The 12150-nt window shown below is 34.9% G+C and overlaps 1 protein-coding gene across 6 annotated transcripts in view; it reads right to left on the minus strand.

Annotated features, from left to right (window-relative positions):
* The window catches only part of FCHO2 (FCH and mu domain containing endocytic adaptor 2), an 82376-nt gene that overhangs the window by 42474 nt on the left and 27752 nt on the right, over nt 1-12150 (minus strand). For 5 of the 6 annotated variants that reach the window (XM_054517800.1, XM_054517802.1, XM_054517799.1 and 2 more), the window contains exon 9: nt 2135-2179. In XM_054517800.1, the coding sequence (XP_054373775.1) occupies nt 2135-2179 (45 nt within the window). Of the gene's footprint in view, nt 1-2134; nt 2180-7356; nt 7993-12150 lie in introns of those variants that run through there. The other variant, XM_054517803.1, reaches the window with a different exon arrangement.

Below are 12150 nucleotides of genomic sequence, written 5' to 3' on the forward strand. Positions count from 1 at the left end.
ATCAAAGAGATAAAGGCATATTTAGCAATGTCAAACATAGATGCATATGAATCCAATGTTTTAAATGCTGCCACAGGTATGCAGTGGAGATAGGTATGGAGCCAAACTAAGGGAACATTATTCCAATTTGCTTTAAGCGAAATACCAATTTTAAAAAAATCAAAATAGGGTTCAATGCATTAGTTACAAAATTCTTAAAAAACTGACTTGGATCTCCAAGTTGGGTATAAAGACTCTGTTTTCTTTAATAAACAGTTTTGAGGAAGAAGATTCTGCTCACAGAAACTCAACAGGAGCTGCTGCTCCTGGTGATCCTGAATAGTCATGGATGAGAAACTGAACATTGCCTTCCCCAACTATGGCAGTTCAACAGCTACCCTGCTGTTATTTCTTTTGCCCTGTGTGCTCTCAGGAGCTGCAAGCTCCTGTCTTTCCTCAAAAGTAGGATTTTGGTCCCATTAAAAATAAGAGTGTTTCTTGGCTTTCCAGCTGATGTGAGTTCATGACTTCCCAGTGCTGTATCCAGCTCCAATACAGCTTCTCACCGAGTTTGGAATTACACTTCTCCCCTTTTGTTTCTTCCCTGCTTTTTGCACTAGATACATATAGCTACGGTACTGAAAAAAGTACTTTCATTGCTTTCATATTGCTTTCATTCCCACTTAATGTACTAAAACTAAAATACACTTAAATATTCCCTCAGACTTACTGCCACATCTGCTTCTTCACAATGTTTGCTGAGGCAAAGCAGACTGCCAAACAAAATGACTAAGTGCAAGCATCTGATCCAACTAGTCTACAATTTGGTTTTGATGCATGATACTACTGGCAGCATGCTTTTGAGCAGAGTGGTAGAAATAATTTGGTTTCCAAAGTTAAACCACTGTTAATTCAAGCACTTTATTATATTTACCTTTACAAAAATATATTACACAGCGCATAAGAAACCTCTCCACTCCTAGAAATTTTCAGTAACTCCAAACTTCTCAAATCAGGGTAGCTATAGTCAGTAATATATACTGAGGAACATAATTTTCTCCAAGATTATTTTTAAATGTCTGGGCTTTGTTTTTCTTCTGTGTCTTATGCAGACCAAATAATGGCAAATGGAGTATGAGACTAATTTCTGAACATAGATTTTCTCTGCTTCAGTTAGAAGAGATTTTAAGTCTCAGCCAAAATCTTGGCAACTTAAAAAAGCTTTTGGATGCTATAAGTTATACTGCTGACTCCTCTGTCCCACAAGTAAAGACATAGCTTATGGACAGCTTAACCACTTTAAACAATCCCCTAAGTAAAAAAGGCTGCACCAACAAAGAAAGAATTTGCAACCATAACACTACATTAGGCTTAGTTTAACTGACATAGTAACAATGGGAAGAGCCCATTGTTTTGACACTTGCAAATGAAGCTACAACACATTCATAACTGAATCAAATCCAAACCTCTGCAAAGACCAAGTGTTAGCCAAAGTACACATGTAAGAAACACTCAAATTATCTGACCTTTACGCATTAGTCTTATAAAGGTTTTATAGGCCTTTTATAGGCCTTGATGCCTAGAAAGGCTGATCTGGAACAGAGACTAGACATAGCTAAATGAACGAAATAGGTATTTATTGAAAGCCCTTAAAAGGATACACCTTGGACACTGCAAGAGCCTGGTCAGGGCTACACCAAGGATGAATCCAAGATGGATTCTGGTCATGAGTTTTATACTTTTATAAGTTTTAGTTCAACTATATATGGGTTCAATTGTGCAATTACAGCTCCAAGTCATGAAGTCTCATGGCTTGCCCCCTTCTCTTTGCCGCTGTTTATGCATTTTGGGTAATGGTTGTCCATGATTCTCTACTTGGGAAGGGATTGTTTTGTCTAACTACCCTGTGAAGAGAACCTACTAATACCTAATATGAAGTTTCAGAGTTGCATACCAGGCAGCAGAGAATCCGAAAAATTCAAAAGCTAAAACCCGAGGCATCAGTCTTTTGTTTCTCAAAAGAAAAACTGCATTTTAGTCTACTGGAGGACTTTAAATTTATACAGACTCACCCATTGATGAGTACCCTTTGCTTCACAGTTCAAGTACTAATCCACAGAATTCTTGTGTAAATAACTATGTTATGGCAACTCACCTTCGGCTACACTGGATGTGTTACATTCTTCAAACTCAATAGGGCCTTAAAGAAATGACAATGAAGATAAACATTAGGTCAAATTTAATCTTTTCTAATGACAACTAATATTTCCTGAAAATATGAGATAATTGAATTAGAAATGTTGGTAGTAAATGAAAGGCACAATTACTCTGCCAATGGCCAAAGATACTGCAAAATCACACATGTGAAGCAGTTTTTTCACTCCTTCATATTGAAAAATTAAAATACTAGTCATCATCTAACTACAATTCAATTGCCTATATCTAATTGGTGTCTTCATTCAAAACTGCATTTATAATATCGCATCAGTGTAAGGTTTTAAATTTACCTTCTTTTAATGAACAAGAACTGTATAAGTAAAAATGAAAAAGGAGAAGTTTTAGCCCTAATTTTGAAAGTTACACTTTTTCTAACCCCGCATTGCTAGTTCTAGTGTTTCCTCTCCATAGCCAATTGCCTACACAATTAGAAGTCCCTTGTAAAATCTTAAACACAGAAATAAGTATTTTTTTTTCTAAAAAACCATTAAGACCCAACAGGACCAAACCAAAAGAGAGCACTAGCTAAGTTCTAGATCTAAAGAAATTCCTCACATTATATTTGCCACAAATTAACAGTCCAACAGCAGTCACTTGCCACTAACAACAGTCAGTTGCCATTGCAAATTGATGTCCTAAGCCTTATTTACTCATATATATTCCTAAACCTAGAATTTATTTAATCCCACTCTGAGACATTTCAGGAAGCATGTGTACAGAAAACAGCATGAGTTTCTGTAGGATCTTGTTCAGGGAATGATAGAATCATACCAGCACTTGTAGAAGTGCAATGAAAGCAAAGTGCACATGCAGGCAGGCACCTTTTCTTCCAGCCCATGTTGGATTACCTTGTATCTGTATCCACAGAAGAAAAAGTTTAGCATGCTATCACTGTGCCACAGGGGTTATTACTTACCTTTCTACAAATATTTTGATAGCATGCACACAAGTTTATGTACAGATATGTTACAGATAAGAGAGAGGGGAAAAAATACCTCTAATGACTTATTTTCTTTTTTAATTATGGCATGGTCAAGGTATTAATTTATATTTACTGTAATTAAGACTGAGTTTGCAAAATTTTTCTAATCAGTAAAAACAAATTTAAGTGTTTGTAAACAGCAGGATCAGAATTTTGCACTATCAATAGTGCACCATCAATATCTCACTTATCATAATGTAATTGTTTGGCCTCCAAATGATGCTCTGGCAAGCAGAATATTAAAAGACAAGTCTCAAATAGCAGTCTTAACAGACTTTAAATTTCAATTATCAAATTACTTCAAATGCAAGTCTAATTATTCAATACAGAAAGACAAGATGCAAATTCCTTACAGCTCTCTCATAAATATATGCGTATTTTACATTGGTCTTCCAATACTTTTTCCTTTGCTCTTCACTAAATCTACAGTAAAACAAAGTCAGCATGCTCCAAAATGAAGCAAACTTGGGTATCTTGTAAAACAAAAGAACAGAAAAAAAAAGACCAGGAAAACTGATTTTTAGAATAGTACATGTCTACATCTCCATAATGATTTAATCAACATTTTATTTTACAAAATTAAACTATTGTTCACAGGATATTAAGCAAGACATTCATAAAAATGCCATAAAATATAGAAGCTGAAGAACTCAACTGTTACTTCTTCAGAACTACACTTCAGACCGCATATTTTTCATCACTTTGCTAATGATTCAACTACTTCTATTTCTTGCTTCTATACATACTCTCATTTTGCTAGGAAAAATTTTTAAAAAGCCAAAACAACGACAAATACTCACCCCTAAAGCAAAAGAAAGGAACCTGTAAACACTGAGACTTAAATATATTTTCAGAGGAATAAAATACTCAGGCTTTTTCAGAATTCCACCATTTCTTTACCCTTTCTACTAAGAGTGATCCCCTTAATTTTAAAACTTTTACAGTAATGATTAAAATAAATAATGAAGGCTTAAATACAGTTTATCCATATTTCAGATCAGTATCTTAACTTCCACTTCTAAAATAAGCAGAAAGGAAAGATTTTCTTCAACAACACATCCAAGTTAGTCTATTTTTTTTCCATTATGCTTGCTTAAACAGTTGTCTTTAAAGGTAAGGTTTTTACACCTAATAAGAGTTTATATTTGAAGACATGTTCTTCCTTACTACAGAAACACACAGATATAATGTGAACCAGTTACAATTCAAAAACCTATTTTGGTAGAAACTTACCTTTCCTACTCAAATTTGTATAGGGCCCTTCTTCCTTCAGAATTTCAGAAATTCATGTCAGTGGCTGTCTCTAATTAGCTCAGTTGGTTAGGGCATGGTGCTATTAACACCAAGGTTGTGGGTTCAATCCCTATATGGGCTATTCACTTAAAGAGTTGGACTTGATGATCCTTGTGGACTCTTCCAACTAAGAATATTCTGTGCATCCAGCTTGCCCTTTTGAATAAAGGGAAATTTTTAACAGTTTTAAATTTTCTCACAAGTTTTGTTCTGTAACTTCAGACCTCCAACAGTTCTGCTTCCTATATGTCTGCCGAAAGAGTACCATATTTTGACTTGGGCATGGTATTTTTAATCAAAGTAACATTTCAGAAATAGACATTTCCTGTCTATTGTGGCACTCTATAGTGTACTAACTTAGAAAACAGGATAGCTGTGAGAAGCTTTCAACAGCCTGTATAACACCTGGAGTCTCCTTAGGACAGATGCCTTTGAGTCCAAAGAGCTGATAATACTGCTGTCCAGCCAGAACTGTGTGTTGTCACCACACTGTCCTCTGCTAGAACTAGCTGCAGTCTCCTAGTCAGCCAGAAGGCCTTAGGCACACATGCTGTTATAAGAGCATAGCATCAACAAGGAATTCAGACAGTTTCTTAAAAAGTTTTCCAGCATTGCCCACTGACTGTGTAGAACATGGAAATAAAAGCAGCTGCACTAGCACAGAAAAAAAAAATCCCCCAAACCTCTAAAAAAAGTCCCAATTCAGAAAGCTTTCTCCTCTGTGACACCATAATGCATATCTTTCTGATTCCTTAATCAGAAGTCAAGAAGTCAGAAGTTGCTATAGTCAAGAACTACCAGTGGTTTGGCATTAATGGAGATTGCCAGATAGATATAATATACAAAGGGAAGTCAAAGCATGCAAACTGATGTCCTGGTATCTCAATAACTCCTGTAACAACTACATTAAGTTTTTAAGGTGGATGCATTACCTCTAGGAGGCAAAAAGTTTTCAGAACAGGCTTGTGCCCAATGATTGTACTGTAGACAAAGACTTAACACCAACAAGTTGTCAGCTCAAAATGTGGATGATTACAATGGCTACAATTTTTGATGCAAGTAAACAGATTCACTGTCCATTGCAGCATTAAAAGAAAGAAAAGCAGTTGCTTCACATTTAAGAAGAAGTATTGATGTTGGGGACTGAAGTCGTTCCGGGAAGCAGTCACTAGAGTTCATGCCACATAGATAGCCTAAGGCACTGAAAGAACAATCTAAATGGTGCCATACTGCAGTGCAGGTGATAGTACTGGTAACACTGCAATTTGGCAGTACTGCAACCAAAGCACTAAAATTTCCTTTGTTCTTTTTCTTGAAACAAGACAATAATGTGAATTGAGAAGGAAGCCCATTCTCAACCATTCATATGAACACAAAACCAAATTCTAAAACTATGGCAGTAGTGTAAAAAACAAAAGAACATTTCAAGACTTTTTCCAGACTAAATAAAAAGTTATAGCTGAGATCTAGTTCAATCCTTGCAAAGGTCTCTGATTTAATGTTCTGTTGCAAGGAGACCACAACTTTCAAAAGTCTACTCTCCCTGCTGCTATATTAATCCAAACTTTGCTAACTCTGGTTTTAACACCTCAAATACCTCTATATACACTTGCATGTATTTGATACTGTAGACAGACAGAATAGAAAAAAATGAATAAATACAGTGCATAAATGAAGGTTAGTCTTTGTAATAGAAAGAGACACGAGTATCTAGTGGGATTTCTGTCACTTAAGTATATATACCTAGCTATCTGGATGCTAATGAGAAATAGTAGTATTCTACAAAGGAAGCAGACATTAAAAATCAGTAAGGTCCTCTAATTGTACATACAAATTCCTAGCAAGCATCACTGCAAGCTGCACTGAGTTTTTGAATGCTCACAGTATTCTACCAGTAGGGACAGAATAAGGACAAGAAGAGAAAACAAATGGAGTATGCTTTCACAAACACATGGAGGCAGACAGCTGCTAATTGACAAGAGACTAAAGCAAATACACCAGGATTGGATCAGTTCTTAGGCTCTTGCAAATAACGCAGCTTTTGTTTGCTGGAACAAAAAAAAGTAACTTGTATAAATATAATTTTTACAATAATATAATACAGTGTAATTTAAATTTTACCTAATTTCATAATTTACTGAATTCATAATTTAAGTTTATTAATTCATAATTTAAATTTACTAATTTCATAATTTAAGAAGTAACACTTGCATAAATTAAGCACCAGCAAGTAAGGGTGCATCTCAGGATGCATCTCCTAAACTGTTCAGTAACTACATGAAATGTTTCTCTTGTTAAAAGTGGCATGTGAGTATGTGAACTTTCATGCCCCTAAAGGTACAGTATATAGCTAGCAATAAGGAAATAATATTCTTGTTGACAGACAAATGAAGAATATATAATTGCACTGTACATTATCTAAGAGAATCTCCTATGTATTTAGCTCACATCTATGGCAGCAGTACTTTCAGAGTATATTCAAGGTAACTAAACAGAAACTATCTTTATAACCACTATCTTATACCTGCTACTTAAAAAAAAAAAGACAAAACCTCTCTCCACAAAATCTTAGATACAGATTTTCTAGCCTGTCTGTATAACTTTTACATAAAACCTCTATGAGGGAGAATGTTTTGCTAACGTCAAAACAATAAAATAACTTCCGCTTTCCTCAATTGAGAGGAAAAAAATATTTTACTGTTTGGATTCTTAAATAAACAAGTCAAATGCAAAAGTCAACCAATATTATTAGTAAGGAAAACATAATATTATGTCATACCCTGAAAAAGTGCCCCCAGTAAGTATATCAATGAACTGGAAAATCCCACAGAGCTAAAAAGTTAAACAAATCAAGAAGTCAACAAATCAAATAAGAACTGCCTTACATTTGCATCTGCTTTTGAAAACTGTGTCCTTTCCATCTTAAGGGGAGCATGTATGACAGAAAGAAACATTATACTGGTATTAACTTCACATAAATTCTCAGTAACTAGAAACAATCAGACCCTCAGAACACCCCCCAAAACTGCCTTTCCCTGCAGCCTGAGGATTCAGTTTACACACATGCATGCACACACATAAACATTAACATATCTGTTTCAAGCAAAATCTTCTAAAAATACTCCATATAAATCTGTATCTGTAGTTACAAATGCAGTAACAAACCATATTCTTGTTTTCAACAAAAACAAAAGTTTGTCTCTGAGTGTAAATCATGCATGAAAGGAGGACAATTTTTTTAAACTGCATATGCTTCACATGCTGCTTCAAATGGCAAAGCTTTGCGTGCCTGGCTCAGTGCCAGTTGACAGCTCAGCTGGATATCAATGCACATTCTGACCCCCCTTGCAGCGTGTCACTTCTGAATTGTTTCCGCAGTAGAAAGTTTATTCAACCTCTCTCTCAAATTCAGTGGACCGACCATCATTCTGCTATTTAATCATACCAGAACAGGTTATTTTTCTGACAGCACTAAAGCCAGACAGCAGTTCCTAATGAACAGCTTGATACAAGTGGAATTTCGACTGTTTTAGCCTCAATTAATTCTGCTGTCAAAACAAATGACTGTTTTTAGTGTTTAGATGTCAAGCTGCATCACAAAGGTCAATTTTGTACATACACAAACATATAAGCAATCTTTTTCTTGCTATCATCTGATCCTGTGACATGTTTAGCAAAAAATTTCAAATTCAGATGCCAGGAAGCCTAAATATATTCTGTCAACATCAGTGTTTCTAACACTAACTTCCCATTTTTATTGCCTGTCCATACATAAGAAATGATTTTATAAAATAATAAGAATGCTTTTTTCCTAGGAAAGGACCTTTTATTCTACATTAAAAAAAAGAAGGAAAAAACCAAATAAAAACATATCTTCTTTGGAGGAATGCAGAGTAAAGATGAGCAGCTGTTTTCTTTGAGCTAAATTTCATACATGTGATACAGTTATCATGCTAATACCAAACTGCAACAAGTAAATCTTTATTTATGGATTTGGACAGCTCTTCTTTGCTAAAAAAGAGCATAAGGGACAAACAAATAAAACTGGCCTGCTAACAGGTCAGTCTGAGGGAAAACACTGAAATAGTACTGGCAAAACCTTATCCTTTAATCTAATTCGATAAATACAGTCCCATCACACCAATCATTGAATTTCTGACTACTCGTTGTTATATCCTCAGAATGATATATCAGCCTAGCTGATACATAGCCTCTAGAGATGTTGAATGCCTCACCAAATCTTCCTTTAAAAAAAAAATTAAAAAAAGAAAACTATAGCACAGTAATAGTATTCAATTAAAGAAAAAAAAAGTGAAAGGCAGAGGTGATACTGGCACCAGAAATAATGACAATTATCAGTATCAACATGTAGCACTTCCTTGGGAAGAATTTTTTCAGATGAAAAATTTTAACTCTGATTCTGTTATTAGGCTTCCAGCCCTGCACTCAGTTACCAAATCAAAGGCAACATTATCCAGCTCAGGCTTTTCTGGTCCTCTGGCTGCAAACTACGTGAATACAGCAAGTACTCAAGGGGACACCTATATATTATTATTATTATTATTATTATACTCAAGAGACTATTTCTATGTGGCTTACAGACCAAAAACAAAGCAGAAAAGGATCATAATCTGAGTAGCCTTAAAATAATCATTATCAATTAAGATGTTTATCATCAGAAGGAAAGACCAGATTTTTTTTTCTCCAAAATAAAAAGATGGCAAACATCAGTTAAAAAGTATTTTTCCCTGTTCTGATAACACAAGAATTTTCAAAAGAGACAGGAAATGTACCAAAAGCAATGATTCAAGGTAGAAATCTGTCTAGGCTGCAACACCTGAGTATGACAACAAACACTGCTATGATCTGTGAAAGAAATGATCTATGAAAGTGTGAGGTCTGTTAGCAGCAAAATAATGTCAGCTTATACACCAATCTGCAGGGCATTACCACCCCTTTTCTCATCCTTTTCTACTCCTGCTTTTGCTTCAGCTTCACTCCATATTTTCTCTCTGCATAAACAACAGGATGTGAAATATGGCTGGTTTTAAGTACTCATAAGCTAAGTGGCAGGCCAACATACACTATATGTACAAATACATACTTAGCTATCTGCTGACTCTCTAAATGAGTAGTGGTTTGGAAGCTTCTTCTTCCTCTAGCAACCTCCTCATTTCTACACTCTCCTTTTCCATCAGATTGTGTAGAAAGTAGCAGTCTTGTGAAAATTGAAGGAGGTTTGTGGAAAAAGTACTAAACAACAGCATAACTCTAGTCTATAAGTATCCATAAGAAATGGCTCTGCCTGTCTACATGGTACATGATGCACCTGCTGTAGACGACCATGCAAGTATGTAGTGATGAAAGAATTGCACAGATACTTTTACTTTTAAGGAGATTCAGCTAAGATTCTGGAACACTAGACACTGTAAATACGTCAAATTATAGCCTACATATTCAAAGACAGTTTCAAAGAATCACATCTTTTTTAGAAGTCACACATTCTGTAAATGAAGAGAGGTATGGTTCCTTACTGAAGTTCTGAACTTAAGTTTATGAAATCATCAAAAGTTAAGATGTTTAATATGACTCTATGGAGAAAAAATAGGGTAATGTATTTTATATCATTCAGAACTTTCAGGCAAAAAGATCTTTTTTCCATTAGAAAACAAAGAACATTTCCTACCTTAAAAGAAAAATATACCCCAAATAAATAAGTTCAAAATATCAAACCTTTCCTAAATGTTAATTTATATATCAAGTTATGTTTTTATACAAGTAAAGTCCAGGTCTTATTTACTTTATCAACATAAAATACATCTCTGTGTTTTTTTTGTTTTCAGTTGTTTTCAAGCTATTTAACTTTTCTGGTCATAGGAGAATCCATCATATATCCTATTGCATTTTGAGATGACTATCACCTACTTAAAATATTCCTCCTATTTAAATTACTGAAATGGATGTTGCTTTGTTCCTGCAATCCCAAAAAACTCTTTTAAATGGCAGGCTGCAATTGAATTGTTTGCCTGTAGGAAAAAAAAATTGAGTGTGCCCAACAGTACTTTATCTTACTGCGTGTTCCCAGATCATTCACAATCTAGCTCTTGCCCTATTATGTCTACTGATGTTGTCCAAGATATTTTTATCAATGCTATGATTCTTCCACTTGAATTCAAATATTTCTTTCAATAAAACTTCCTCCTTTACAACTCTCCAGAACATTAAAAATCAATAAATTGCATTCTAAAACAAGTTTACAACTTAGATATGTGTAATTATTAAAAATCTATGCTGGCAGATCTTCAGACTAGAAGCCCACAGACACTTTGGCAGTTTCTTGAAAGGACAGAATCTTTTAGACAAAATAAAACAGACATCTAGGACAGCAGTTAAGATACATTTGTTGGTACAGCTTTTCAGCTTGTATCTCCTTCTCGAAATCAGTTCTACAGCATAAGACCCTTAAAGACGTTTCAACCTGCCTCAAGCCCAGCTTCTCGTCAATTACTCAAAAATATTCATACTTAATTTCTTTAATTAACTTCTGAAATAAAGCAGTAGTCTGCCCTCTTTTACAAAGAATACTTTGCTGAATCCCATGGACACTGTCAGTGTTGATAAACTAGGCTCATTCGTCAGTCAGTCTTCTGTGTAGACCTATATGTGGGCACAATCTTTGAGAAATTGTGACATTCCAAGCTATTTGTGCGTTTAACCACAAGCATCAGCAGCACTGAAGCATTCACAGTATTTAAAGAAAATACAAAGAAAATAATTTATAAGAACATAAAATAAATACTTGCTTTGTTACCCTTCCCTGTGGAAAAGAAGCTCAAAGATGTCCTGCAGAGCTGTTCAAAAGTCAGTATTAACCATTTGTAGTGTTTATTTACATCTACTTTGTAACTTATTTAGTGTCCTAGAACAGTATTTTTATATGTGCTGTAAACTACGTTATCAAACGAACCCACGGAAAAAAATAAATGCCACACCCAGCACTGTTTAAAGTCTGTCTTTCAAAACAGAGTTCATTATTTATCCACATAAAATGCTAGTAAGCTCTAATCAAAGCAAACTTCAGTATTCAGTGGCCCTTGTTTTGACTCTTAAAGTCTGGGAAAGGATTAACTTGTTTCTAAAAATTTTTAGGAGTAATACATTTATTCTTAGCCTTCTTTTTTTCCCCACTGCTTAATCTTGTTCATTTGGTACATTTCTTCATTAGATACAAAACATGCTGTTTAACACAACACTCTAACTTAATAGAAGCATTAACATGGAGTGAGCACAACTGTGCATTAACACGACTAGCACTACTTTTAAGCTGTGGTGCAGCTCACTCTGACACTCTCGTATTTGTTTTGGAAAAAACACATAAGCAGTACTTTTCATGGACATTTAGGACTAAAACATTCACAATAGGCAACTACAAAAGGCAAATACACATGTGATAAACTCACACCAAACTTTGCACTAATGCCACCGCCAACAGACAGCCACATAAAACATTATTCTAATCAAATAAGCAACAATTCAGTTAAGTTCACAGTATCAGAAATCAGTTCAATTAAAGGCTAGGTAAAATTTGGGGGTTAGATGTTTATATTTATGAAGCTTTAATGCTTCATGATCTCTGCTAACAGGCAGAGCTCCCAAATATGTTCTCTCAGAAGAGAAAA

The sequence above is a fragment of the Molothrus ater genome, chromosome Z, assembly GCF_012460135.2.
Source record: "Molothrus ater isolate BHLD 08-10-18 breed brown headed cowbird chromosome Z, BPBGC_Mater_1.1, whole genome shotgun sequence".
Lineage (NCBI taxonomy): Eukaryota > Metazoa > Chordata > Aves > Passeriformes > Icteridae > Molothrus > Molothrus ater.